Here is a 27481-nt window from a genome sequence, read left to right on the forward strand (position 1 = left end):
GCTAATCTGGTAGGAAAATTTCAGTAATATTACTATGAAAAAAACGTTACTATATACAGAGTGTTCCCGCCTCCCCCCAACACTCGGACACACTGTCATTCATCCTCATAACATCCCATAACATAGAGTAGAAAATAAAATGTGAGAAAAGATAAAGTCTTTATAACAGGGAATGACTCTAATTTAAAATTTTCAAAAACATGAAGACTTATAATAGTATTTCTGTGACAAACAGACCCTTTAAGATTGTTTCTGTATAGCTAAAGACACCGAGGCACAAAAAGATAAAAATGGGAAAGCAGAGGAAAAAAAATCAGTAATAGCCCCAAATTTAAGACTGCAAATCCTGAACTTTATATCCTAAGTAAAATTCCGAGAACTTCCTTTGCTGAAGGGAAAAATAAAAGGATGCACATGTCTTACAACAGCTTGTGCAGATACATTATTAACGTACCTATTGTTGTTTCGACAGTTTCGGCAGTTAACACACTCCAGAGGGTCAATCTGAGGCACGGCCGTGTACATTCCACCACCCTGGACAGGAAGGAGGGTCAGAGAAAAAGAAAAGAAGAAGGAATGCTGAAGGTGCCCACAGACCAGTAGCCAAATAATCACAAATACACACAAGCCATGTCAACCATAAATGGGCACACGGTATATTCTAACCAAGTCCCAGAGCAATGTCATTGTCAATATCACTGACCCATATTCACAAAGGAGTGAATGAGAGTTCTGCACTATATTAAACTGTATTCCAAAAACTTCACTGCCAGGTTTTTCTACGTATTTCTGTAATAGACAAAAGCAAATAAATGAAGGGAAAGGTTTAGTCACTTCCTTTCAAATCTAGTGGGCTCAAAATACATTATACGTTATAGCCTCTGTTCATTTTTCCTTTCTCGGCAGTCAGGGAAGAATTTCATGTGATGCCAGTTGGAGGAACAGGGTGTAAAACCTGTGTGGATGATGTCACATGATAAACTCATCTTCATTTTCCTGTAATTATTTCGATGAGGTCTGTTCACTTGACAACGCTGAGTTTTAAAGCACGCTATATTTTTCCAGATGGAGGGGATCTGCGGCCAGCAATGACTTGGAGGGGGTGTGTTAATATTTGGATGTTGCTTTTGGCGGAACTGCCCAGCAATTAAGAAAAATGCCCAGATTAACACATACCTCATTGTAAAATGTTCACTTGACAGATAACGATAGCAAGGTTCTTCAAAAATGAAGTTAAAAATTAAACTAGCCTGATAGTCAGAGGCAGAATTCTGCTTTCAGAAGAAAAACAGAACTGAATTTGATACAAGGTGGGAGAGGCTGTCACACTGCACCCAAACCCAAAGCAGGCCTTCAAGGTTAGGAAAAGTTCAGGCAATTGTTTTTCCTAGAATACTTTCCATTGCCATTCATTTCGTAACAGCAGCCAGAATCTAAGCAGACCAAAAGTGCTGAAAATTCCCTTCAGTGTTTCTGATCCAACCAGCAATTGGAATGATCAGGAACACATCAAGAGAAAAGAACTCTCCTATACTATATTCCGTCTGAGAGCAAACCTGAAAGGCTCAGAAAATGAACTTCGCAACCTGCAGGGTAATGCTGTGGGTTAGGGATTCTCTGAATCCCTAAACACGTTAAAGTTAGTGCAATGATTTTTAGGGTCACTAACACTGTTAAAATTTCTTTATTTCCCCCACCCAGAAAAGTAAGAAATCTAATAGTTTAAAATCACAGATAACTTCTGACATTGTACACCAAATGGGGCGCCTATTATTTAAACAGAAATTCATTGTTCAAAAAACCCAACGTTCTGTGTTCAAACACTAAAGCAAACACTGGCCTTATTTTTCTTCTTATGGAAACAGTGTGTACTAGTCAAATGTTACTACTCTCTCCTTCAGTTTTCTTGGACAATGGTAGTAGTTTGGACTAGGAATGGTGACCAAAAAAGTTCAGAAGTCTGAATACACGCTGTATCTTTCCACACACAACAATGAAATCATTATTCTCTTTTAGTAATGAGATGCATTAAAGCAAATTAATATTTCTTCCACAACATACAAAAGCCAGGTCACACAAAAGCCATTCAATTTCTAGCTTTAAAATATGAGTACATATTAGTTTTGTTCTCCAAATAGATTTTAACAAATCTTTAATAAACTGAAGATGGGGAAAGAAAACCTGCCGTGGGTCACGGTAAATTTATTTGTAATCAGAACAATGCCAAAAACTGAGTGCTTAATTCGATCAATTAAACACATTATCTATTTGATCAAAAGTAATATAGATGTGCATCCAAACAATGTCATGAATCAAACTTTCTAGTGCAGAGAACCCCAGCATAAGTCTAAAATATGCTAGTCATTCTACTCCCATTTCGAAAATTAAACGGTATCAACTAGTTATCTCTGAAATAAGGTTGTCTTAAGGGATTATCACTCTTTGTGGCTAAAGAATACTAACATTGTAAAATGTGAAAAGCTTACCAGCCACAACAAAACACATTGGGCAAATCCAACAAAAGAAGCCCGTGAAAGGTCAGAAGTCACAACCCGGTGGCCTGCAGAGATGTTTGGCATGGGCTACATATGTTTTCAAATTTTGAATTAGGTGCCAGCATGTAAAAATCGGTCAATTTCACCTGGATTTACAGAGGTTTTGAAAAATCAGACAATTTGGCAACACTGGGCCCTCAGCCCATGACAACTGTAAGTGGCAAACTGCGGCTGCTTCCCAGAGACACAGTCTGTGCTCTCCAGGTGGCCATCGCCTCCAGCGCTACCATCTCACTCCCACGATGTCCTGATCTGCCTGCCTCTTCTCGGCATTTGCATTTTCAAGACCCTGCTCTCAATAAATCAAATTTAAAGTGTTTGGTCTAGTCTACGTCCAGTGGTATTTCCATTTCATCTAAAGAACAATTTCCAGTCTGTTCATTGCTGGTATTCCACTTTCAGTGTTTAATAATTTTAAAATGAAACTAAACTGATGAATATAACTATGACCTGGCAATAGAAAACAACTTACAAAGACTACTGGGGATCAAAGGGCTGCCAGTGATCGATGCTGCTTCCATTCAAGGGAACCTGTGAGGTTTCTATATTGAACAAAGCCCAGCATGCTGTCCCCGTTCTGGTACTTGGCACCCTGAGGGACAGAGGGGTTTTTATTTATAGTTAGGTCTCTTACATTCACTAGATGACGAGGATGTTCGAAATCCACATGTGTCCTGGGTAGAGAGTTGGTGTGCCCAGAGTAAAGTCCTCCATTTAGGCTCCCATTCACAATTCCATTGACTCCGTTGGGGACCTTACGGTGAAGGTGGGAATAGCCACTGCTGAGACCGCCGTTGGTTAGGAAGCCTCCGTGAACATTTCCATTTATCTGACTCGCTCCCGAGAGAGCGGTGTATTCTACCATCTGCCCATTCATATCTGATCCTTGGTAGAGATATCCTGGTGGGTCATATTCTGTTAAAAGAGAACAAAAAAGCCACACACACACACAGAATAAGACATTAAAAAGGACAATCTTCTTGCTGAAGGTCTTACTGATAAAACCCCTAAGAGACTACAAATAGACTAAAATAAAAACATTTTTAAAATGTTCACTTAAAGCCCACTTGTAAGACATAGTTTAATAAAGTTATTGCTATTATTTTCCATAGAGTGTAGAGATAGCTGTGAACTCTGAGTTAATTATGATTCTGTTAACGGGAAGAAAAATTAACTAGGGAGAAATTACTCAAAAGAGAATGAATATATTGGGCAAGCTAAACTATCAGAGTACTGGCAACACTAGGAAAAAGTGCTTAAACTCCTAGATATTATACCTCAAAGTGCTGAAAACAACAGCATAAAATGACAACAAAAGACTAGCTTTAGGTGGGGTATTTCCAGTAGCAATAAACAACTCTGTTAAGTAAAAGGATGGAGCTGTACATACAGTCACTGACCATGCATACAGCCGCTTAGTCATTATAACCCATTTGGAAGGTGTGGGGTACCAAAGGCAAAAAGTGATTCTCTTTTCTTTTTTTTTTTTTTTTTTTGAGATGGAGTTTCGCTTTTGTTGCCCAGGCTGGAGTGCCATGGCATGATCTTGTCTCACTGCAACCTCTACCTCCCAGGTTCAAGCAATTCTCCTGCTTCAGCCTCCCGAGTAGCTGGCACGTGCCACCATGCCCAGCTAATTTTTTGTATTTTTAGTAGAGACAGGGTTTCACTGTGCTAGCCAGGCTGGTCTTGATCTCCTGACCTCGTGATCCACCCGCCTCGGCCTCCCAAAGTGCTGTGATTAGAGGCGTGAGCCACTGTGCCTGGCCTTCGATTTTCTTCTATTAAAAGCATATAAATGACTGTTTCAAAACTCTGATTTCCAGAGGCACATCTACCAGATATATGTAGAAAAAGTAAAATATCTCTTAGAAACTAGAGTGTCCAAACTGTACAGGATTTGTTGTTGGAGCTTGGATAAAATCTTCGAAGGTAGGAGAGCTCGCCAAGGCTGGATTAGGTGTCCCTCCTTTCCTTAGCTGCCCGCATTACTGTGCACTCTTGCCCAGGTGTGTAATCTCAGTACACCTGCTTGTGGTCTCTACTAAACTATAAACTTTGAGAGGGCAGACGTGGTGTTTATTTTATTTACCATTACATCTCCACTGTCCAGAACAGTGCCTGGTATAGAGAAGACAATGATTATATTTTGAATAAATGACTGAATGAACACCACCATGAGAATTATCCATTTTTAAACATATTATCAGGTCACAAAGTAGGATGACTTTAATCCGATTAATATAGCTCAGATGACCAGATTAATACTTCTCTTTTAATGATTCAACATGCACTCACACAGTTAAAGGCAACAGCATTAAAACCACTTAGAACATCAAATGATCACCATCCCTTTCAGATTAATACTTCTCTTTTAATGATTCAACATGCACTCACACAATTAAAGGCAATGGCATTAAAACCACTTAGAAAATCAAATGATCACCATCCCTTTCAGCCTGACGCAGCCACCGTCTCTCCCCCTATCTCTTGGACGGCACCATTCGATACAAACAGAGTACTTCCTTCCCCCGGAACCGGTAACTAAAAGGGGAGCATGCGTGAGAACTGGCTAACAGCCACTGGAAGTGCCTGCTGGGGTTGTCCCTCACTTTTCTTTCATTTCCTTATTCTGGAGCCAAAGGGAAAACCAAAAAACTTCCTCCCACCAAAGACTAAACTCTCTGCTTGATTTGATGATCCTATTTTATAATAGCTGCGATAATACGAAAAGTAAGACAGTGTGCTGAAGAGAACTGAAGGAAGTGAAAAGAGAAAGGGGGTTCTAGGTTATTTCACTTGTTATTTCAAAGCAGAGCCATCATCGATGTTCAAGCACACGTATTCCTAGATACACTCCAGGGAGAGGATGCCATGCTGGCGGTCTTGAGTCCATCAGGCACAGAAACAGGGCTGCATTATCCTCATTGGTTACGTGTCATTCAGTGACAGTGACTTAGAGAAGTTTTCACTACCTGCTTCCCATCATGGCTTTTCTATTCCCTGTTGGCAAGCTCTGTACCAGGGTAAAGGTGTTCCTACAGCAATTCCAGAGCTCAGGCTCCTCTTTGGTGGTCCAACAAAGCTGGAGTTTCCCAGCAATAAGTCAGTTATTTACTTAGAGACCTGCTTAGTTTTGGCTTTGGTGTTTATGTCTGCTGGGCAATTTAATTTGATGCTCCACTTACTCTGGCTGACAGCTAGCCCAGTTTTAAAGTCATCTCCTCTGAATGAAGAGTATCTCATGTGCTTCATACCATGACACTAATACACAACAGTGTTAGAAATCAATATTTATTCTGACAATATTTGTCCACCCATCTTTAGAAAAAGAGAAGGAAACACTTATGAGTGACTTACTTTGTATGGTATTCTGCTGGCGATTCTTCCACAGGCACATTGCAATGAAAACCATCAGAATGAGGACCATGACGCCCAGCACACAGCCAACGATCAGATATAACATGTCACTGCTTCTAGCAGGGCTGGCTGCAGACCCCACATTTCCTCCACTTCCCGAAGAATTTGGAGGGGTACTCAAGTCTTTGACAGGATATTCAGAAGCCCCAGGAACACGTTTCACTAGTTGAAATATAAAGGAAAACATGATGTCAGAGTGAATACAGACTCCATGAAATGGTTTACTCTCTGAAGGAGGTCTGGTTAGGAATGCAAGCCAGTCTGTTTACTCTTGTGACTGAGATGATCTGACCACCAATGAGTCACAAAGAGAGCTCCAAAGTTTAAAAACCTGATGTGCCAAAGTTTTAGTCCACAAACTTTAGAGAAATCCTAAGAGCAGACGAACATATGCACTTGGTCTAATCCAAACTGCTATATGAATATCTGCTTAACTGTACTTGAAGAAGACTCCCAAATAGTTGAAATGAAAGTGTTTCCACTTAGGCCGGGCACGGTGGCTCACGCCTGTAATCCCAGCATTTTGGGAGGCCGAGGCAAGCAACTGTCTGAGCTCAGGAGTTCACGACCGGCCTGAGCAACACGGTGAAACCCCGTGTCTACTAAAAATACAAAAATTAGCCGGGTGTGGCTGCGGGTGCTCGTAATCCCAGCTACTGGGGAGGCTGAGGCAGGAGAACTGCTTGAAACCGGAAGGCAGAAGTTGCAGTAAGCCAAGATCATGCCACTGCACTCCAACCTGGGTGACAGAGCGAGACTCCATCTCAAAGAAAAAAAAAAGCATTTCCACTTATGGATGAAACACAAACTCCTTTCTGTCAGATATATTTTGAGCTAAACAAGACTCAGAATTACATATTTTATGCTTCTACCATGTATATAAATCACTACCAATAATAGAAATTATGGCTTTGGGTTACTAGAACAATGACCTTCCAAAATCTCACACACAGTATTAAACATTCCAAAAACAAAGCCTTTGGAGCCCATGTAGGTGCAGTACTCTTACCCGGTTCGTCGGTATTCTGGGTAATAGCAATAACAAAAACTAATAACAGGTGGGGCTCAAACCTCATTCTCTCATCCCCAAATTGTATGTTCTTAAGTCTCTACATGTCACAGAAAAGCAGCAGAGCAAAGTGGTTGGCAGCCAGTCTCCGGAAGCACACAGCCTATGTTTATACCTCACCTCCACCTATCATTAGCTATATGACTTTTACCTCCAAAACCTCAAGTTTTTATTTTTTTATTTATTTATTTTTTGAGACAAAGTCTCGCCCTGTTGCCCAGGCTGGAGTGCAATGGCATGATCTCGGCTCACTGCAGCCTCTGTCTCCCAGGTTCTAGTGATTCTCCCGCCTCAGCCTCCCAGGTAGCTGGGATTACAGGCACATGCCACCACGCCTGGATAATATTTTTTTTATATTTTTAGTAGAGACAAGTTTTCACCATATTGGCCAGGGTGGTCTCAAACTCCTGACCTCAAGTGGTCTACCCACTTTGGCCTCTCAAAGTGCTAGGATTACAGGTGTAAGCCACTGTGCCCAGCCAGTTTTTACATTTTGAAACGGGGATATTAATAAGAGCTCTATCAATTATCTAGTGGTAATGAAGGGTAAACGCGTTAAGCCATGGAAAGCACTTAGAGCCTGGCTCAGGGTGGTGGTCAATCAGTTCTGCTGTTATTATTGGTTATTATACTGAATTTCCTGTTATGGTGCCAGCAAACCACAGAAGCAAAGCAGCTTTTAAAAAATCTATTCAGCTAAACAGACACAGATGAGAAAAGATGTTCATCATCACACTGCTCATTAGAGAAATGCAAATCAAAACCACAATGAGATACCATCTCACACCAGTTAGAATGGTAAGCATTAAAAAGTCAGGAAACAACAGGTGCTGGAGAGGATGTGAAGAAAGAGGAACGCTTTTACACTGTTGGTGGGACTGTAAACTAGTTCAACCATTGTGGAAGACAGTGTGGCGATTCCTCAAGGATCTAGAACCAGAAATACCATTTGACCCAGCCATCCCATTACTGAGCATATACCCAAAGGATTATAAAGCATGCTACTATAAAGACACATGCACACGTATGTTTATTGTGGTACTCTTCACAATAGCAAAGACTTGGAACCAACCCAAATGTCCATCAATGACAGACTGGATTAAGAAAATGTGGCACATATACACCATGGAATACTACGCAGCCATAAAAAAGGATGAGTTCATATCCTTTGTAGCAACATGGATGAAGCTGGAAACCATCATTCTGAGCGAAACCAAACACTGTATGTTCTCACTCGCAGGTGGGAATTGAACAATGAGAACCCTCAGACACACGGCGGGGAACATCACACACTGGGGCTTCTCATGGGGTGGGGGGATGGGGGAGGGATAGCATTAGGAGAAATATCTAATGTAAATGATGAGTTAATGGGTGCAGCACACCAACACGGCACATGTACACATATGTAACAAACTTGCACATTGTGCACATGTACCCTAGAACTTAAAGTATAATTTTTTAAAAAAAGAGGAAAAACCAGGAAAAAAATAAAAAATAAAAATCTACTTGGCTGGGCGCAGTGGCTCATGCCTGTAATCCCAGCACTTTGGGAGGCGGAGCTGGGCAGATAACGAGGTCAGGAGATCGAGACCATCCTGGCTAACAGGGTGAAACTCCGTCTCTCCTAATAATACAAAAAATTAACCAGGCTCGGTAGCACGTGCCTGTAATCCCAGCTACTCGGGAAGCTGAGGCAGGAGAATCACTTGAATCCGGGAGACAGAGATTGCAGTGAGCCAAGATCACACCACTGCACTCCAGCCTGGGTGACTCCATCTCAAAAAAAAAAATATCTATTCAACAAACAACATTAAATTGGGGTTCAATTTTCTAGCAGTATCAACCACACCAAACAGAGCTGGGAATGAGAAAAGAAGTCATCTTTCAAGAGAAGGTGTTCTCTCTTATTGAAAGCTGGATGAATATTTGGCAGAGATGCTAAGGAAATTTCTACTTGAGGTGGTATGTTAGACTATACAATTCTATGTCCTGGCCGACCCTAAAGAAAACAAGTTTCTGAGGCACAATGGATGTTCCATATCATATATTAAAGATCATGATTACTCATAGGGAAGTCGTCAGGTTTAATCACTCTTTATTTGTTCTTAATTCATTTGTAATTCTATCAACCTTCATGATCTGGTTTCCAACCCCTCGCTAAAGGTAAAAACTGAGGACAGATGGCTTGCATTGAAGGGTAAGTGAGATCCATTAACACTGATAGGAAGAGACAGATAACAGCCTGAAATAGAAAGGTGAGATGAAAACCAGAGAGAAACCAAAGAACTAAAAGAAACATCACAGCAGTCTCTGATCTTCGGTGGGAAGGGAAAACAGCCAGCCTTCAGCGCCTCTGTCATCCCTGAAAACCTTCCTCAATTACTCAAGATAAAACCATCATTGTTCACAAAAACCTAGAGTCATTTTTTAAAGGTTGAAGTATACATGAGATCTTCCATCTAAACAGGCTGGGAATTATGTAATACATAATTACATAAAAGTCATTCAACATGAATAGTTAACATTTCAAAGAAGTTTTTTGTTTTTCACTGATCTGAAAGTCTGTAGGTAGAACCTTTTCATTCCCTACTGATGTCAGAAAATGAGGTATACTATTGTAATCACAGCTATACTATTATACTACTATAAATAACAGTTATAATGTTTTATGTTTCGTCTGGCTAGATTCTTAAATGTCCTGGGGGCAGAGATGATAAATTTCATTTTTATTTAACTTTACTCCAAGTATCCCATGAACACATCACAGTGTCTGGTACAAAAAGGCACTCAAATATATGTTAAACAAATGAAATTCAAGGTAAGTCTAAAGGTATGTGGATATATGTTTAAGTATGGACTTAAGATGTGAGTATTGCAGCAGAGACACACATGATTTAGAATTTAAAAGCTAGAACTAAGCCTTGGCTTATCATTCAATCTTTTGGAGCCTCCATTTCCTCATTTTTTAAAAACCTACTTTTTCAAGTCCTCATTTTTAAAAAGGAATAATAAGATCACCTGTAGAGACACTGATGGCTGCCCAGCTCACTCAACAGCCATCTTTACCATGTTATCAGAGCTCCAATTTTGTTTGGGTGTCTACCTCAACCCCACAGAACTCTGGGATAAATCTGGTCAACGGTGTGGGGGCAGTGTGTGGCTGAATTGTGACTAATAAGACTTGTGGGAAGATCTAGTAGAGGCCTTTGGAGGAAATTTTCCTTGTTCTTGAAAACAAACACTATCAGACATTATAACACCTTAAAGGTGATGCCCAGAACTGAGGCGAGCTAACAGCAGTGCTAGTCTTAGGGCCAAGCTGGCAACGGGAACATGGCAAACAGGAAAGACAGAAAACAATGAACTTTTTTTTTTTTTTTTTTTTTTTTTTTGAGACAAGGTCTCACTCTCTTGCCCAAACTGGAGTGCAGGGGCCTGATCTTGGCTCACTGCCACCTCTATCTTCCAGGCTCAAGCGATTCTCCTGCCTCAGCCTCCTGAATTAAACAACCTTGGAATTAGTTACCTACTTCTGGGCTGCTTATTTTTGGGATAACACATTTCTTCACTGTTGAAGCCTACTGAGAGGAGATTTTTGTGTTCCTTGCAGTTGACAGTATCCTCAAAGTTGTTGTGAAGATTAACTGAGACTGTGGACAAGAGTGTTTTTGCTTGTAAACATCTACATGAGCTATTTCTATTATTCCCCTGTGGTATCTTAAACATGGCAACACTCTTGACAGTGAATCTACCTATGCAGGCAGAGTTGAGAATGTTCAATTTAGAATTAGCAACTGCTAATTCTAAACTTTACTACACTTAATTAAACAAGTAGACAGAAGTTACATTATCTGTCACTCAAGAAACTACTTTAAACATATGTTTCACTTCTTAATATTCTTAAACTTTTGTTAGTATTCTCATTTTCACAGCAATCTAGAAAGTAGTCAACAAATATTTTTATCATCTTTGTAAAGAAAAAGGGAAGGGTTCGTGACCAGCCTGGGCAACACAGTGAGATGCCGTCTCTAAAAAAAAATAAAATAGGCCGGGCGCGGTGGCTCAAGCCTGTAATCCCAGCACTTTGGGAGGCCGAGACGGGCAGATTACGAGGTCAAGAGATTGAGACCATCCTGGCTAACACGGTGAAACCCCGTCTCTACTAAAAAAAATACAAAAAACTAGCCGGGCGAGGTGGCGGGCGCCTGCAGTCCCAGCTGCTCGGGAGGCTGAGGCAGGAGAATGGCGTATAAACCCGGGAGGCGGAGCTTGCAGTGAGCTGAGATCCGGCCACTGCGCTCCAGCCTGGGCAACAGAGCGAGACTCCGTCTCAAAAATAAATAAATAAATAAATAAAATAAAATAAAATAAAAATAAAGAAAAAGGAAGGGAGGTGATTTACTTAAGAGTCACACAGAAATTAACAAACAGGATTAATGATTATGTAAACTACTTTTTAGTCAAGTATTCGAGCCCACATGTTATACATTTGTCTGGACAGTGTAAGTGTATGCACCTAGAAAATGGTCCAAAGCAGAAATTTCCTTAGGCAAATATATCAGTAGTCGTGGCTGGGTGTGGTGGCTCATGCCTGTAATTCCAGCAGTTTGGGAAGCCCAGGCAGGTGGATCACCTGAGGCCAGGAGTTCGAGACCAGCTTGGCCAACATGGTGAAACCCCATCTCTACTAAAATTATAAAAATTAGCTGGGCGTGGTGGTGTGCACCTGCAGTCCCAGCTACTTGGTAGGCTGAGGCAGGAGAATGGCTTGAACCCAGGAGGTGGAGGTTGCAGCAAGCTGAGATTGTACCACTGCACTCTAGCCTGGGTGACAGAGTGGGACCATGTCTCAAAACAAAACAAAACCCAGAATATATCAACAGTCAGAAGCAGTAATTCAGGGATGGAATTCCATCACTGTCCAGGGAAAAAGCAAAACTTCTCCCACCTTTAGTCTCGCAGATCATCACATTGCTAAATTCACTTTCTCCTCCTTCGTTGAAGCATTGCATTTTAATGTCATAGGAGGTTTCTGGCTGGAGGTGGCCAATCATGTGCCACTGCTTTGAACCTAAAAGGAAAAATAAAAGGCTTTACACATCATACAGCCTAAATGATAGTATCGATATAATTAGTTAATGTTTTCAGGATGAGGCTGGAGCAGCATCCACCACCATCTAGTAGTTTGTGCAATAAAAATGTCCTTAACAGTAAGTATTTGACTAATGTACCACAGATAAACAGCATTTCTATTACATGGCATGAAGGAAAAGTAAAGAGAAGAGATAAGCTGACTTAAAACTATATCTGTGTGTTGGCAATAATACTTGTTTCACTAAAAATAATTAGTGGGGAGTCTTTCATAAAATACATGTTAATTTTATGCATAGGAAAGAAACCTCAAGTCCTTTCATCCCCATCTTAACCCAGCAAGTCAATCCACTATGTTCCTCCACCAAAAAGCAACAGTACATTTGGGACCAGCAAATGGTGCACTACCCAGAGCAACTGACCAGTTACGAGAATGGCCCGAGCAAAGCTCTCAATTCCATTGTCATGGATACAACATGAACTGACATATGACCGAATGCCCGAATAAACTGCTGAGAATCATCAAAAAGCAAAATCTACTATGGGAAACTCTTGGCCGCCACCCCCACTCCTGCGTTCTTTTGAGTGAAGATCTCCAAACCACACAAGTATCTCCAGGAGAATGACTCTGTTATCCGTGGCACACAACCAACATTTCATTTAGAAACACTCCTAAATTGAACACTCCAGTAGAAATCACTCTTCATTTTGACTTCCATGGACTGGTGACAACCTTTCATAAGCAGGGACACTTTTGCCAGATTAAATTAACTCTTCAAGCACCCTTAATCCCTTGTAGAAACATCTCTTCAGACTGTCTCCACTGTTTCATAGAAACTCAAGCATACCCCCGACTGATTTAAGAATTAATTAAAGGGGGAGAAAAAAAGCAAAACAAAACCACATATGCACGTTAAATCTACTTGGCTGACAGGACCAATATCACCAGACTCCTTTCTAACTCAACGCAGACAAAAATATTTCAATCTGGAAGTACAAGCCTCTTTCCAGGTCAACAGTACAACACCCTTCACTTGTACAGACCCACGGTTTCGAAGGAAGAAAATCTGCTTGTTTTAGGATCGTCTCTGAAAGGCTCAAAAGTGAGGAGTTCTATGCCCCATTTACAAATGTAAAAAGGATCCCCCAAAAGATACTGACTCAAAAACTGGTTGAAAATGGAATAGATCTGTCTCTAAAATCCAAAGGCTTTCCAAAAAACTTCTTTTTTTTCTCTAGCCTTGGGTCTTTCCCAACCTGGCCCTACACTCACCTACACTACAAACATTCTCTTGAATAATTACTACACTAGATTTGAAGTTTTCCTTTCATAGCGTTCATAAAAATGGAATTAAACTAGGCTTCGGATATGTTACTAATAAGAGAAAAATCGTTAAAATGATACATATCTTGTTAGATTAATATTCCACTGTTATAGTTATTCTTCCACTGGCTAAAATTACAGGAAATAACAGCAAAGAGAAAGAATTTTACCGATCATTGATGAATAAGACAACTAAGTACATCATTAGGTTTAAAACCGACCACCCAGCACATGTCCTTGGATTAACAGGCAATTATTTTCCCAAAGGATATTTTAGAAAAGGTAAGGATTTACCTCAGAGAGAAACCAAAGCACAGACTTAAAGATCAGAGTGACTGATACTTTATTTGGAATTGACTTAACTTTAAAAGATAAAAATATTCAACACCAAAACACTGTTGTGTTGGAAACGTGTACAGTTTGCCTACATGTGGAACCTAATTCAGAAAACAGGATAGCTTCATTGTCCTTCTCTTACTGTATGTATTCTTTTACAATCTGACTTTTAAGTTTGTTTTCAAAAGTTTAAATGTTGGGTCAATTCACAGAAGTAATCTAAAACTTTAAAAAACAAAAACTTTAAGTACAAAGGATGAACACTTTTGTTCCTGCTTTTTGGAGAACAGACCAATAGTTTCCAACTGCCACAAAAAGAATTTCAAATGCATAAACTTGAAAATATAGAATAAGCAAATTACACAGCATAGTGAAGCCCACTTAAACATCTAGCTGCTCAGTATATTACATTTATAAACAAGCGCTCTGTGAACCTACGGCAAAACTCACATTTGCAGACACTACTAGATACAAAAGCTTCTTTAAATAATTTCCAAGTTCCATGCTCAATATGCATATTTCAGAAGTTTGTAAAAGCTCAAAGATTTGACTAGAGAATATGGTTTTAAAACTGTTTATTAGCGGATATTTCTAGAACATAGAACCAAGAAGGGTGATGATGAGAGAGAGAAAAACAGAGAGACAGAGACAGACACTCATTTTACTTAGAACTATTTTATGGTAAATGTTTAGCCTCTGTCAAAAAATTTTAAAAATAAAATTCTGACATCCCCACTGCCCTAAAGTCAATGAAATAAAAGGAAGACCTAGACAGGCCCAAAATGGAGAACAAGCACTATTAGGTTGGTGCAAAAGTAACTGTGGTCTTTGTCATTAAAAGTAATGGCAAAGACCGCAATTACTTTTTACTTTTGCACCAACCTAAATATTATCCTTCCTTTTCTTTTTAAAAATAGCCTTTTTACTGATGTAAAGTATGCATACAGAAAAGTCCACATAACTGTACCGCTCAATGAATGTTCACAAACTGGACATGCCCATGGCACCCATACCTAAGTCAACAAAGACAACACAGGAAAGCCCCCACCCCAAACATCCCCTCATGCCCCTTCCAGGCTCTTCTTTCCCGTGAGACCGCTACTATGGTGAGTCCTAACAGCACAGAATAGTTTTGCCACTAAAAGTTATGGCAGAAAAGAAAGAATCAATCCCTCATTCAAAAAATATTTACTGAGCAACTACTATATGCCAAGCATTAAGAAGTGGATCATAAATTTCTCATTATAGTACAAAAGTCATTCCACTGAATATGAAAAGGACTGCTACAATATTTTAAGAAATGTGATACAGCATAGTTAAAGTAATTTATTAGAACACAAACTATATGTAGTATTTGATGTCAAGAAGTCATATGGAAAATAACCTTGGCCTATGGCAATTTTCTGACATAATTCACTAGCACATTTCTTATTTCAAAGAATCAGAATCTTGAAGTGAAAAAAAGAACTTGGAAGAAGCCTTCCTCCAAAAGCAAAAATCCCTTCCAAGATACCACTGAGAAGTGGCGTTCAGCTTCTGCTGAGCACTTCCGGCATTAAGGAGTTGACGACTTTGTGCGGGAACCTACGTTAGGAATGCTATGTTAGAAAGTTCTTTCTTACACTGCTTTCTTGCAACTTCCCCTCCCCCAGCTGACTCAGCTTCTCTTCCACATAACAGTCCTTAAATACTTGAAGGCGGCGATCAGGTTGCTTCTGCTAGTCTTTTTCAACCTGAATATTGTTAGACATTCCCTTGTTCTTTTTGGACTCCATTCATATATTAATTCAATACTGGCCACCTCACCATTTAGGTTCTGGAGACATAGCAGTGGGAGAAAAGGTCCTGTGCTCACCAGGGAGTTAACATCTAGTAGAGGAGACAGACTTTAAGCAAACAGTTTCAAATACACACATAAACACACACACACACACACACACACACACCATGTACTTAAACTTTGATAACTGCTATGAAATAAACATAAAGGGTATGGTTAGAAACTACGGCAAGGTACCCTCTCATGTAAATGAGAGGAAGTTACCTGAGAGGAAGTTACGGGGAAGATCCAACTCCCCGTAACTTGACTGTCAAACATTTTGAAAAGTGGGACAATTTTTCTGTGCACACAACTAGGTAAAGGCAACAGGAACTACCCTGTGCCAAGGTCCTGAGGCAAAAATGTCTCAGTGCACACAAGGAAACTGAAAGAAGGGCCAGAAAGGGAGAGGTGCAAGAGACGTGGTGTAGACAGGGGCCAGCCACGTCAGGTGGAGCCTTCAGGCCACAGGCAAAATTGTGGATTCTATTTAAATGCAGTTAAAAAAGCAGCACCATCTTCTTAGCTGTTTTCTTTCTTTTCCACATGCATTCCAATTTCTCAGCATCTCTACAAGTGAGCAAGAGGCTTACGACGTGATCTTTCTAGGACAGACTCCAAAATGACTGAGATATTTTTTAAAAGTAGCTAAACATTGTAATGGATTTTTAAACTCAGGTCACTGTTCATTCAAATGAAACAGAAATCAAAATGTTCTTTCAGATGAACTACTACTGATTAATCCTATTTCCCCCAAATGTTTGTACAAGTTTCTGCAACCAAAATATAAGGTGCTGCATATATTAAATGGGAAAAGGTGGCTTTCTTTGGGATAAATTCAATAGCAATAACACATACACCATTCCACTTTGTACTCTCTTAACTTGGGATGATGCATTTTATATTCATCAACCTTCTTTCTCCAAAGCTCCTTTACAGGGACTCCAGTAGGCCAGGTGGACTTACCTTCTACAACGTCCCTCTTGTAATCACTGTCATTGTCACTATCTGTTGGTCGGTAATAGACATAAAATCCTTGAATGGGAGTGTTATTGTTACTGGATGGAATGTACTGAAAAATAGAAGCAAAGACTTGTCAAAGGGAAAAATAAACATAACTTTCTCATTCATTAAGGTTTCTTTATCTACTTGGTCACATTTTTCTAGTTTCGTTTTGCAAACATACCAATAATGGCCATTTTTAATTTACTTCAAAGGTATTAAAAGCATTTAGCTTACTGCAAAGTTAAACAGAAATAAGGCCGGTTCAAAAGCATAAAAGCACATTTGGTTCCAAATGAAAAAATCATGATGGCAATTAAGTTAACAACATTTGGATGAGAGCTGAGGAAACAATAATTCTCCTTTTAACCCTGCCCTCCTCAAATATGTGCTCTTATTTAGACAAATATTGGTGCCCTTGCATGTCCCCTCAATTAAAGTTCAAAATTTGCTGTTTACTGTATTGTCATGAGAATATTAAATTGACTGTTAACATGACCAAACCAGAAGATCTCATTCCAGAAGATGTTTACTGACCGTCCACTTTAGCATGATCTGAGTATCGCTGACAGCCTCTGTGTACGCAATGTGGGGTCCAGTTACTGGACGGTTGGAAAAGCGACTGGGGAACCCAGCCACCTGATAAGGGCGAGATGCTGAACTCCGAAAACTCTCACCATAATGGTTGATGGCAATGACCCTAAATTTGTATGTTGAACCTTTGAGGGAAAACAAAAACAAACAAACAACAACAACAACAAAACATAACTAAGAAAAGCTGTAATAAGACAATGAAAGGCAGAATAGTCAAAATATGGCAATTGTGCTTAAGTACCTATCTATAATAAAGTATCTAAAGCCCGTATAGTAAATAGATTTCAACCCAATTGACAATTTCAATCAACTGGGAGTGGCTGCTCCATGCATTGTGCTCAAGATCCCAAGACCTTCTTAGGAGTCACCAAGAAAGAGGGTTGAAAAAGATTAATGACATCTCAGGGAAAAAGCAGGTAGAGAATAGGAAAGAGGACATTCGCTCTTTTCACCATCCTGTTCTAAGTCATACCCGTCAATGACTGTATTAGTTGAACTATCTGTCCCCAAAACTAGGTTCTTTTCACTTTAAAAGAAACAACTGAAGCACGGTTTAATCCGGTGAATACACTCATAAAGAGGCACTGTGTGGGCGGCCGCAGATGTCACTCTGGCTTCACTGCTAACAGGGTAAGAGGGAGCAGATTTAACTACTGGGGAAGGAATTATTTGAAGTAGATATTAAGAACTTAAAAAAATGTTGAGGACTGTGAATTTCTGAAAATCTGAACCTAAAGAATAAATTAAAATCCTAAAGCAAGTTTCCCGATAGCTCAAAAATAATTACTGAGCTTCTGAAGACAGTGTTTTCAATCTACGGAATGTTTCTTAGCTTCACCCACATTTAAAACTGATGCTTCTCCCAACTATACCTACTTGACCCTATGCTGCGCATGTTGCCTGTTTTAACAGCCATAGGCATTTGCTACTAATGTACATTTAAAAGTCCAGAAAAAAATCGCCATGAAACCTAAACAAATGAAAGTACAGAAAGTTGATTTATGCTTTTCGTCTTTTATGGTTTAATTTCTCTCATATAGCCTCAAGATTCTTGTGGGGAGGGCAGGGTTCCTCTGCTGAAACAAAACTTAAAGAACAAACGCGTGTTCATCACTGACTTATGTCCACAACACGAAGCACTGAGTATTACAACTGTGTTGAAATTCAGCAGATCAAGTAATTTTTGTCAAATAACAAGCAATTTTCCTCTCAAAGTATTCAGGCATAGCAAAACACACACACATATAAGATGTACACCACAGTATTTCTAACTCTAAATAAACAGAAATACTCTAAAGCTCAGAAATAAAGAATAGCTAAGTGGATTATGGTATATTTATTTATATGAAAGGTAAATCTCTACTAAAAGTTGAGTTTGTGAAGAATTTTTAATGATACTGGAAAACATATATGATAAAATATGGGGAACATGGGATAACAAAACAATATTTATGGCATGATCCTGCAGTGGCTCATGCCTATAATCGCAGCACGTTGGGAGGCTGAGGCGGGCAGATCACCTGAGGTCAGGAGTTCGAGACCAGCCTGACTAGCACAGTGAAACCCCATCTCTACTAAAAATACAAAAATTAGCTGGGCGTAGTGGCAGGCGCCTGTAATCCCAGCTACTTGGGAGGCTGAGGCAGGAGAATCACCTGAACATGGGAGGTGGAGGTTGCAGTGAGCCGAGATTGTGCCATCGCACTCCAGCCTGGGTGACAGAGCAAGGCTCTGTCTCAAAAAAAAAAAAAAAAAAAAAAAGAGAGAGAGAGAGACAAAAGGCTACGAAAAAATACAACGAAATATAAACAATGATTATCTCTGAATGGGTGGATTTTAGGTGACTTATTCTCTTCTTTATATTTTCTTTATTTTCACATTTTTATACAATAAGCATGAATACTTTAACAATCAGAAAAAAATATAAGACTACTAAAAATTTCCATCTGCCAGGTGCTATGACTCACACCTGCAATCCTGGCATTTCAGCAGGAGACCAAGGGTGGCAAATTGCATGAGCACAGGAGTTCAAGATCAGCCTGGGCAACATGGCAAAACCCTGTCTGTACAAAAAATACAAAAATTAGCCAGGCACGGTGGGGAGTGCCTGTAGTCTCAGCTACTTGGGAGGCTGAGGTAAGCCATGATTATGCCACTGCACCCCAGCCTGGGCCAACAGAGTGAGACCTCATCTCAAAATATATAAATGTATGTATCTAAAGTTCACACCGATGGTAAAAGGAAATGTTTGAATATTACTACCTGGTTCTAAACTACGAACTTCCACTGAAAGTTTGGAAGGAGGGATGTCTTCAGCTGCCACCAGCCAATCGCTGGTCCTCATCCGTTTATATTCGACTTTGAAGGCAGTGATTGGAGAACCCCCATTTGCCCGAGGAATCCAAGTGACATAGACCGACGTCTCTGACGCAGTGGAGATGGTAGGCCGATCTGGTGCCTCTGGAACTAAACATGGAAACGTTCATTTCAATAACCCACCATGTCAGAGATAAGAATTACATAGATAAATGAAAAGGATAAGTCCCAAACTTCCTCTTATTAAACGTTCTTCACCAAACTTTTTGCCAGAGTTTATAACATTTATAGCTATCTTCCCATCCTCTGTGAAAAGCTAATGGGAATACAGGAAATAAAAGAAAGAGAAAGTAAAATAATCTATAAATTTGATAATTAGCTCTGAAAAACTGAAAGCTAACAAGTATGATCATTTTGACCATGCTATTCGGATTCATGGCTAAAATAATATGTAAGTACTATTTGATGCTTCCAGTTTGACTGTGGTTAAAATTTATAATAAACTTTCACAGTTATGTGTTATCTTATTTATATGTTTTTCTTCATCTATGCAAGCTACACAAAATGCACTCAGCAACCTACTAATTCTAATACTATTACTATTCCATATTATCTTAATACACCTCATGGCTATAGGAAGGTTACTCCAAAATACAGACTACAAGTTGGCAAACAGAGATAAAATCTGACTGATAAAATCAATACTGTTAATAAAGGGGAGAGAGAACGCTGCTCAGGATGAATACGGGAAGACAGGAGATGTCGTTAAATCAAAGTGCTAGTAGAAAACATGATCCACGTGAACATGTAGAAAGGGGGGTCAGGGAGCTAGGGTCTAGCAGTTTTCACTTGGCACTGCCGAGGAAAGGGGATGCCCTGACACACGAAGTACATGGTCTAGACCCTGCAGGAGGTGAAAACACGAGGAAGAAGCTCATCAGCCACTGAAACCATGTATCTAACTCTTCTTGATGACCCAGGGATATGGCTTGGATACTTATTCCCTCCAAATCTCCTGTTGAAAAGTGATCCTCAGTGTTGGAGGTGGGGCCCGGTGGGAGGTGTTTGTGTCATGGGGGCAGTTCCCTCATGGTGGCCAGGTGCCCTCCCCTACATGGTAGTAGGCGAGTTTTCACTCTGTTGATTCACAGGAGAGCTGGTGATTTAAAAGCATGCGGCGTCTCTCTTGGTCCTGTTCCCACTATGTGATGTGCCTGCTCTCGCTCCACCTCCCACCATGACTGTAACCTGAGGCCTCCCCGGAAGCCAAGCGATGCTGGTGCCATGCTTGCATAGCCTTCAGAACCACGAGCCAAATAAACCTCTTTTCTTTATAAATTACCCAGCCTCAGGTATTCCTTCATAGCAACACAAACAGACCAACACAACAAGCAATCTTGTGGTTGTAACTGGCTTCCCACTGGGTTCCTACAAGGAAAGAATGCGGATAGAAATAATCCGGTCTGTATGACAGTGACATTGCAAACTTGTAATTGCCATTCTGGTTTGCCTTGATCATCTGTGAATTGTGTAGACATGAGCCGGTTTTCAAGAAACCAGTGATCTTCCGGCATGCTGCCAATCAAGTTTCTAGAGCTGGAATGTGGAGGGCCAACTCTGGGCCATGGTGGCAGTAGTTACTTTGGGAAAGCCAACAGGGAGCCCCACCTCTAGCCTATGCCATGCTCCTCAACCGAGCAACACCCTTCCACCTCAACAGGTCTTCAACCCGCCATACAAATACATAAGAGAGAAGAAAATAACGTTCAATGTGGTATTTGTATGGAGAAAACTGTAGCACTTTAAAAAACAAATTGCTTAAGGGATAAAAGAGGACTATATTCAAAGCAGGCAATGCTGAGTGATACTTACTGTATTCCTTTCAAGGTAGAAAGCAATGAAAACAGAATGAATAGAATGGTTAGTGACTCTTTTTTAATACTAAAAAACCAAACGACTTCCTTAATGTTGACTCGTCTGAAATCAAAATTCACCAAACACCACAGATCAAACAGGAAAAATAAAGTTATTGGGGAAAATGTCTCTACAGAAAAGAGTATCTTCAATAGCTAAGAGAAATAGCATGTGACTGTTAACAAGGTATAAAAGGAAGACAGCACTTGGAGTTAGACATGGACTTGAATAGCAAGCAGTTCCTCCACTTTCTGGATGATCTGAGGCATCGTGCATAACCTCCTCATGTGTCACTTTCCTAATCTGTAAAATAGATACGGAAATCTGTTCCTCATTAGGTTGTTATGAATATTAAATAAATCATTTCTTATGGTTATCTCTTCTTGGACAACTCCAAACTCATGATTTCCAAAACTGAATCCATAATCTTCACCTAAAAACTCTTATTACTTATCTTGGTAAATGGTCTTCTGGTGCCCACGCCCAATCCATCATCTTTCTCCTTCTCATTCAGTGTGGATTCCATTCCCCTGATCCTCCCCCTCCTCCATCCACACTGTCACTCGCCTTATTATTTCTCTAGCCTTTTCTTTTGCTATTCCTCCCTTCTCCTTCTCTAAAATCCTTAAGGGTTCATTATAGCTTTCAAAGAAAGATTTAGCTTTGAAGCGTATCACACAAGGCACCTACCTGCCTGCCCACTATAGCATCATTCCCCACAGCAACCAGTCACACTAAATAAAATCTCTAACCTCTCAATCTCTAAACAAAATAGAACATGTCAGCCAGTTGTCTATTGCACAAGATGCCTTTGCTAGAAACTCCTTTCCTGTTTCATCTATCTGTATCGTCTTTGTCCTTTGCAGCTTAGCTTACGATGCAGAGAAGCCTCTCTTATCTACTCACCCTTGTCTGCACTGAGTGACTGACTTAGATAGTTCTCTTGTGAACCCGTAACACGAAGGGTATCAAGCATAATCAATCAAAATTGTTACTAGTTTGTCTACATTATCCACATATTGTTACGGGTTTAGCTATCTGTATCATCCACTATACTGTAATTAAAAAAAAAAAAAATAGAAACAGGATCTCACTCTATCACCCAGGCTGGAGTGCAGTGGAACAATCATAGCTCACTGCAGCCTCAAATTCCTGGGCTCAAGCGATCTTTCTGCCTCAGCCTTCTGAGTAGCTAGGACTACAGGTGCATCCCACCACACATGGCTACTTTATAAATTTTCTGTAGAGGCCAAGTCTCATTATGTTGCCCAAGCGGTTCTCAAACTCCTGGACTCAAGTGATCCTCCTGCCTCAGCCTCCCAAAGCACTAGCATTACAGGCATGAGCCACTGTGCACCACCATGCTAGGCCTACATTGTAAACTTCTTGAAGGCAAGGATTATTTTATCTTTGCTGTTCCAGCATTTCATATAGTATCTGCCAGAGAATGTGTAAAATAAATGGCAAGGTTTTTGTTTTTCAGACGTTACTTTTATTCACATGAAATTAATACTCTTATACATAATCTGCTTAAGGTAGCTGAAAGGTGCCTCAGAGATAAGAGCACTCAAGTAGAAGAGAGTCATGATACTGAAGATACAGAGGTGCTCCGGAGGGAGTTCAAAGTGTTACAACCTGCTTTTGTCTGAGATCAATTCATGGAAAATGGTAAAAATATGGAAGAGAAGTTGGAGAATTCTCAGAGCTTAGCAATGAAATTTTAAGTCTTCCCTAGATGTCCTGATGTTTTAGAACAATCACAAAAAGCACACCTGGCTGTAAGTGTAGAGCTCATGTAAGTGCGAAATTTAAATACTAAAAAAGTCTTCTGAAAATTATACAGCCAAGACCTTTAAAAACCATAAGATTAACTAGATATAGCAAAAAAAAAAAAAAAAAAAAAAAGAAAAGAAAGGGGAATGTAACATGTAATCCTTCAGTAAAACAACTTATCACAGGTACCACTATACATTTTGATGAGTCACACACATAAAAAGTGAGATTTTCAGAGCTCAAAATATAAATTTCCTTCTCTTACCAGAGAAGAAACAGAAAACTCCTTTTTGTTGTTGTTGTTGTTTTGTTTTTTTTTTTTGAGACCGGGTCTCACTCTGTCATCCAGGCTGGAGTGCAGGGGAGCAATCTCAGCTCACTGCAACATCTTCCTCCCAGGCTCAAGCGATCCTCCCACGGTGGCCTCCTGAGTAGCTGGGACTCCAGGTGTGTGCCACCACACCCGGCTAATTTTCTTGAATTTTTAGTAGAGACAGGGTCTCCCTCTATGTTGCCCAGGCTAGTCTCAAACTCCTGGTCTCAAGTGATCTGCCCACCTCAGCCTCCCACAGTGCCTAGCCACAAAACTCCTTCAGTTCTAAAAACTTAGTACCAGAACATTTTGAGTCAAAGTTAATGAAGTTAAGTACTAATCCTGACACTGAGATGCCAAAGTTTAAATACAGGACATTAAAATGGCTGAAATAGAACCTAAAAGACCTGTATGGTAAGATATGAAAATAAACACCCTATTCCAAACCCCACCTCCCAAAATCTGAAGCAGGTCAGTTATATTTGTAAAGAAACAATAAAATATTATTATTTTTACCTCCACTGTGCCTAGAGGAATCTGTAAGTACCACTCCAAAATTGTTGTTTGCAGCCTCTGAAACAACAGGATACTTAGGGATGCCCACGGGCGGAGAGGATGCCTGGGTATTTTTTGATGATGCTGTTTTTTCTAGAAAGGTAAAAAACCATATACAGTAACATGAGCTTATATGCATGTGAAGTGGGGAAAAAAAGTACTGTGAAACTTACCTGGTATGTGGTTATAAATCTATGAACTGATCTACCCCAGCATCTACGTGTAAGACCTGCTTCATAAATACTTAGCTGATCTGAGGAACTGACCAAAAATTACTTTGTCTTTTTCTAGTATCTTTAAAGTAAAGCTAAAATATGCCTTTCTTCATTCTAACTTTACGTATCCAAAAAACATAGGTGAAAAAGCCAAATGACTAGGGGTTCAAATTATTTGTCCATTTTTCTTTTTACTGTATATATTTCTTAATTCTAAGCCATAAAACTCACCATTAAAGAGCTTCTGCTAAGTTTTCTAAGGACAAGCGTCACATCGTTTTAATATTTCAAGAGGCAAAAAGTGAAACTGCGTGATTTGTTAAAAACTGAAACGCGGCCGGGCGCGGTGGCTCAAGCCTGTAATCCCAGCACTTTGGGAGGCCGAGATGGGCGGATCACGAGGTCAGGAGATCGAGACCATCCTGGCTAACACGGTGAAACCCCGTCTCTACTAAAAAATACAAAAAACTAGCCGGGCGAAGTGGCGGGCACCTGTAGTCCCAGCTACTCGGGAGGCTGAGGCAGGAGAATGGCGTAAACCCGGGAGGCGGAGCTTGTAGTGAGCCGAGTTCGTGCCACTGCACTCCAGCCTGGGCGACAGAGCAAAGACTCCCTCTCAAAAAAAAAAAAAAAAAAAAAAAGAAAAAAAAACTGAAACGCAAGATTACTCAGTATTTATGAGTCAACTCTATGAACACCTAATGACTGATTATGAAAATTAACTCAAGATACATTTAACATAGAAAGGACTTGTTATTTTTCTGGCCAGACTTAGTAATTATTTGAAAGGGTCTTTTTCAAAAGCCACTAGCTGGTTTCTTCTCAATCTTCACACCTCCTTTTCGTTCCAGTGCCATACTAAAATACTCTTCCACCCAGTTCCCTTCTCTACCCACTGACGTCTCTTTGTTCATTTACAGCCAAGCCATGACAGCATCTTTTATCATCAAGGATTCCCTCACAAGCTGCCCCGCAGAAAAAAATATCCTTCCTTTGTGCTTCCCCAGCACTGTCCTTGGAAATCTCCTGTGGTACTTGGCATATGCTGGTGTCTTTGCCTGCACTCCTGGCCGCCTCCACTCTATCCAGACTCCAGTCAGTTCAAATGCTCCAGCTCTTCCCAGCTCACTCAGAGGTAAAGACAAAGTCCTCCCAAGGTGGATGGTGTGCTGTGTGATGTGGACACCCCGTTGTTCCCTACAGCCTCCTCACCCACGTTGCTCCCATCACAGTGGCCCCCTCGTGCTCCTAGTGAACACCACGCACACCCCACCCTGGGCCCTGGCACTTGCTATCTCTGCTGGGAATGTTCTTTCTCTAGAGGGACATGTGGCTTTCTACTTCCCCTCCTTCACGTCTCTGCTCTGATGTTGACTGCTCGTTGAGGACTTCTCTGGCCACCTGCTTAAACTGTTAACTCCTACCCCATATACTTCCTATATCCACCCCAACTTGTATCTCTGTTAACACCTTCTAATGTACTTATAACTTATGTATACGTCTCTCTCAGCTAGAATGTAAGCTCTATGAGGCCTCAAGTCTTGCCTATTTTGCTTCTTGCCTGACACATAAAAGGCATTCAATAAATATTAGCTGAACTGAATACTGTCTTGTAGTTGGTATTAAGTTACACATCTTAGCTTTCTTATCGAAGTATAAGCTCTGTCGGGATGGATCTCAACTTGACCATCTTCATTTTCCCTATATCATCTATCCTCACTGCCTTATATAACATAAGCTTTCAAAAACATCTGTGGAATATTCGATGGAACAGGACGATACAAGCACCTAAATGTGACCCCAAAATGGAAGGGGGAGGGTATAATAGGGTTGTTTAGTGTATTTATATATAGGAATTTCTACTATCCAAAAGAATTCTAGTTGCGCGTGGTGGCTCATGCCTGTAATCTCAGCACTTTGGGAGGCTGAGGCGGGCGGATCACGAAGTCAGGAGATCAAGACCATCCTGGCTAACACTGTGAAACTCCGTCTCTACTAAAAATACAAAAAATTAGCCGGGCGAGGTGGCGGGTGCCTGTAGTCCCAGCTACTCAGGAGGCTGAGGCAGGAGAATGGCTTGAACCCGGGAGGCGGAGGTTGCAGTGAACCGAGATCACGTTATTGCACTCCAGCCTGGGCAACAGAGCAAGACTCCATCCCCCCCCCAAAAAAAGAAAGAATTCTTACTAGTAAATTGACATCAGGGCAGCCAGCTCGTTCCTCCAGAGGAAGCCCTCACTCACCTTTGCTGGTTCGGAAAGTAAGCATGGCAGGTTGGCCTTCACCTGCCGCGCTTCTTGCTACCATCAAGACTTCGTAAAGACTAGACGGCTCCAGCTCAGCTAAATGGAGCTCGTTTTCACTTCCTGGGACTCGAACCGTGTGCCAGCTTCCTGCCATGCCAACCCCATCGTCCAGCTGCCCAAGAGAACACACACCAGAAAAGCAGGAGATGGAGGATAGGAAAACTTTCAGTCACATTTGATCAAAACCAGGATTCATTTAATTCTAGAAGAGTTTTAAGAAGTCAGACACCACGATAAGTAAAAAAGACATAATACTTCTTCACATTAAGAAATACAAGATCTGTTGCAAGAACGCTGCAATTCTCACTGCAGAAAGACTCCTGGCTCTGCATCTGACCACTAATGTGTGGCCTCAAGCAAGTTACTGCCCTCCCAGACTCTGTTTCCTTTACTTGTAATGGAGACAATACCTTCTTTCTTCCTGGGCTAATGAAGAATAAGATAAGTATAAAATAATAGGTATCACTGGTAATTATATAGTGTACATAACAGATATATGGTAATGTAAGATGGATATTATATTACATGTATATTAATTATATAATTATTATATATTTCCAGTATTATTGCTTCATGTCTTGACACTGTTCAATATGTGTTAGAGGAAATAAAAAGATCAAATCAGTTGTTTCTTGATTAATGGAACCAAGAAACACTATTGCATGGAGGTTTCAGGGTAGATGAGATTACTAGCAAACTTCCTCATCTAGAATCATTCGTTAGGTAAGAAACAGTATGTAAACCTTAAAATATCATCATGTTAAAATGTCATCATGTTATTTTTCCTAGTCATTAAACACATTACCATTCAACAATGTATACTAAAATTTCTTGAACAAAAAAAAAGATTTTAAATATGAATGCATCCCTCCCATTTCA

The 27481-nt window shown here is 40.3% G+C and overlaps 1 protein-coding gene across 7 annotated transcripts in view; it reads right to left on the reverse strand.

Moving 5' to 3' along the window:
- Positions 1 to 27481, reverse strand: part of CDON (cell adhesion associated, oncogene regulated) — a 241430-nt gene that overhangs the window by 17440 nt on the left and 196509 nt on the right. For all 7 annotated transcript variants that reach the window (XM_038004852.2, XM_073022154.1, XM_073022155.1 and 4 more), the window contains exons 10-18: positions 26540 to 26714; positions 24043 to 24174; positions 19473 to 19676; positions 17154 to 17335; positions 16581 to 16686; positions 11993 to 12115; positions 5916 to 6137; positions 3190 to 3470; positions 455 to 534 (exon numbers count right to left, since the gene is read on the reverse strand). In XM_038004852.2, the coding sequence (XP_037860780.2) occupies positions 455 to 534; positions 3190 to 3470; positions 5916 to 6137; positions 11993 to 12115; positions 16581 to 16686; positions 17154 to 17335; positions 19473 to 19676; positions 24043 to 24174; positions 26540 to 26714 (1505 nt within the window). The remainder of the gene's footprint in view (positions 1 to 454; positions 535 to 3189; positions 3471 to 5915; positions 6138 to 11992; positions 12116 to 16580; positions 16687 to 17153; positions 17336 to 19472; positions 19677 to 24042; positions 24175 to 26539; positions 26715 to 27481) is intronic.

This window comes from Chlorocebus sabaeus, chromosome 1 (genome assembly GCF_047675955.1).
Source record: "Chlorocebus sabaeus isolate Y175 chromosome 1, mChlSab1.0.hap1, whole genome shotgun sequence".
NCBI lineage: Eukaryota > Metazoa > Chordata > Mammalia > Primates > Cercopithecidae > Chlorocebus > Chlorocebus sabaeus.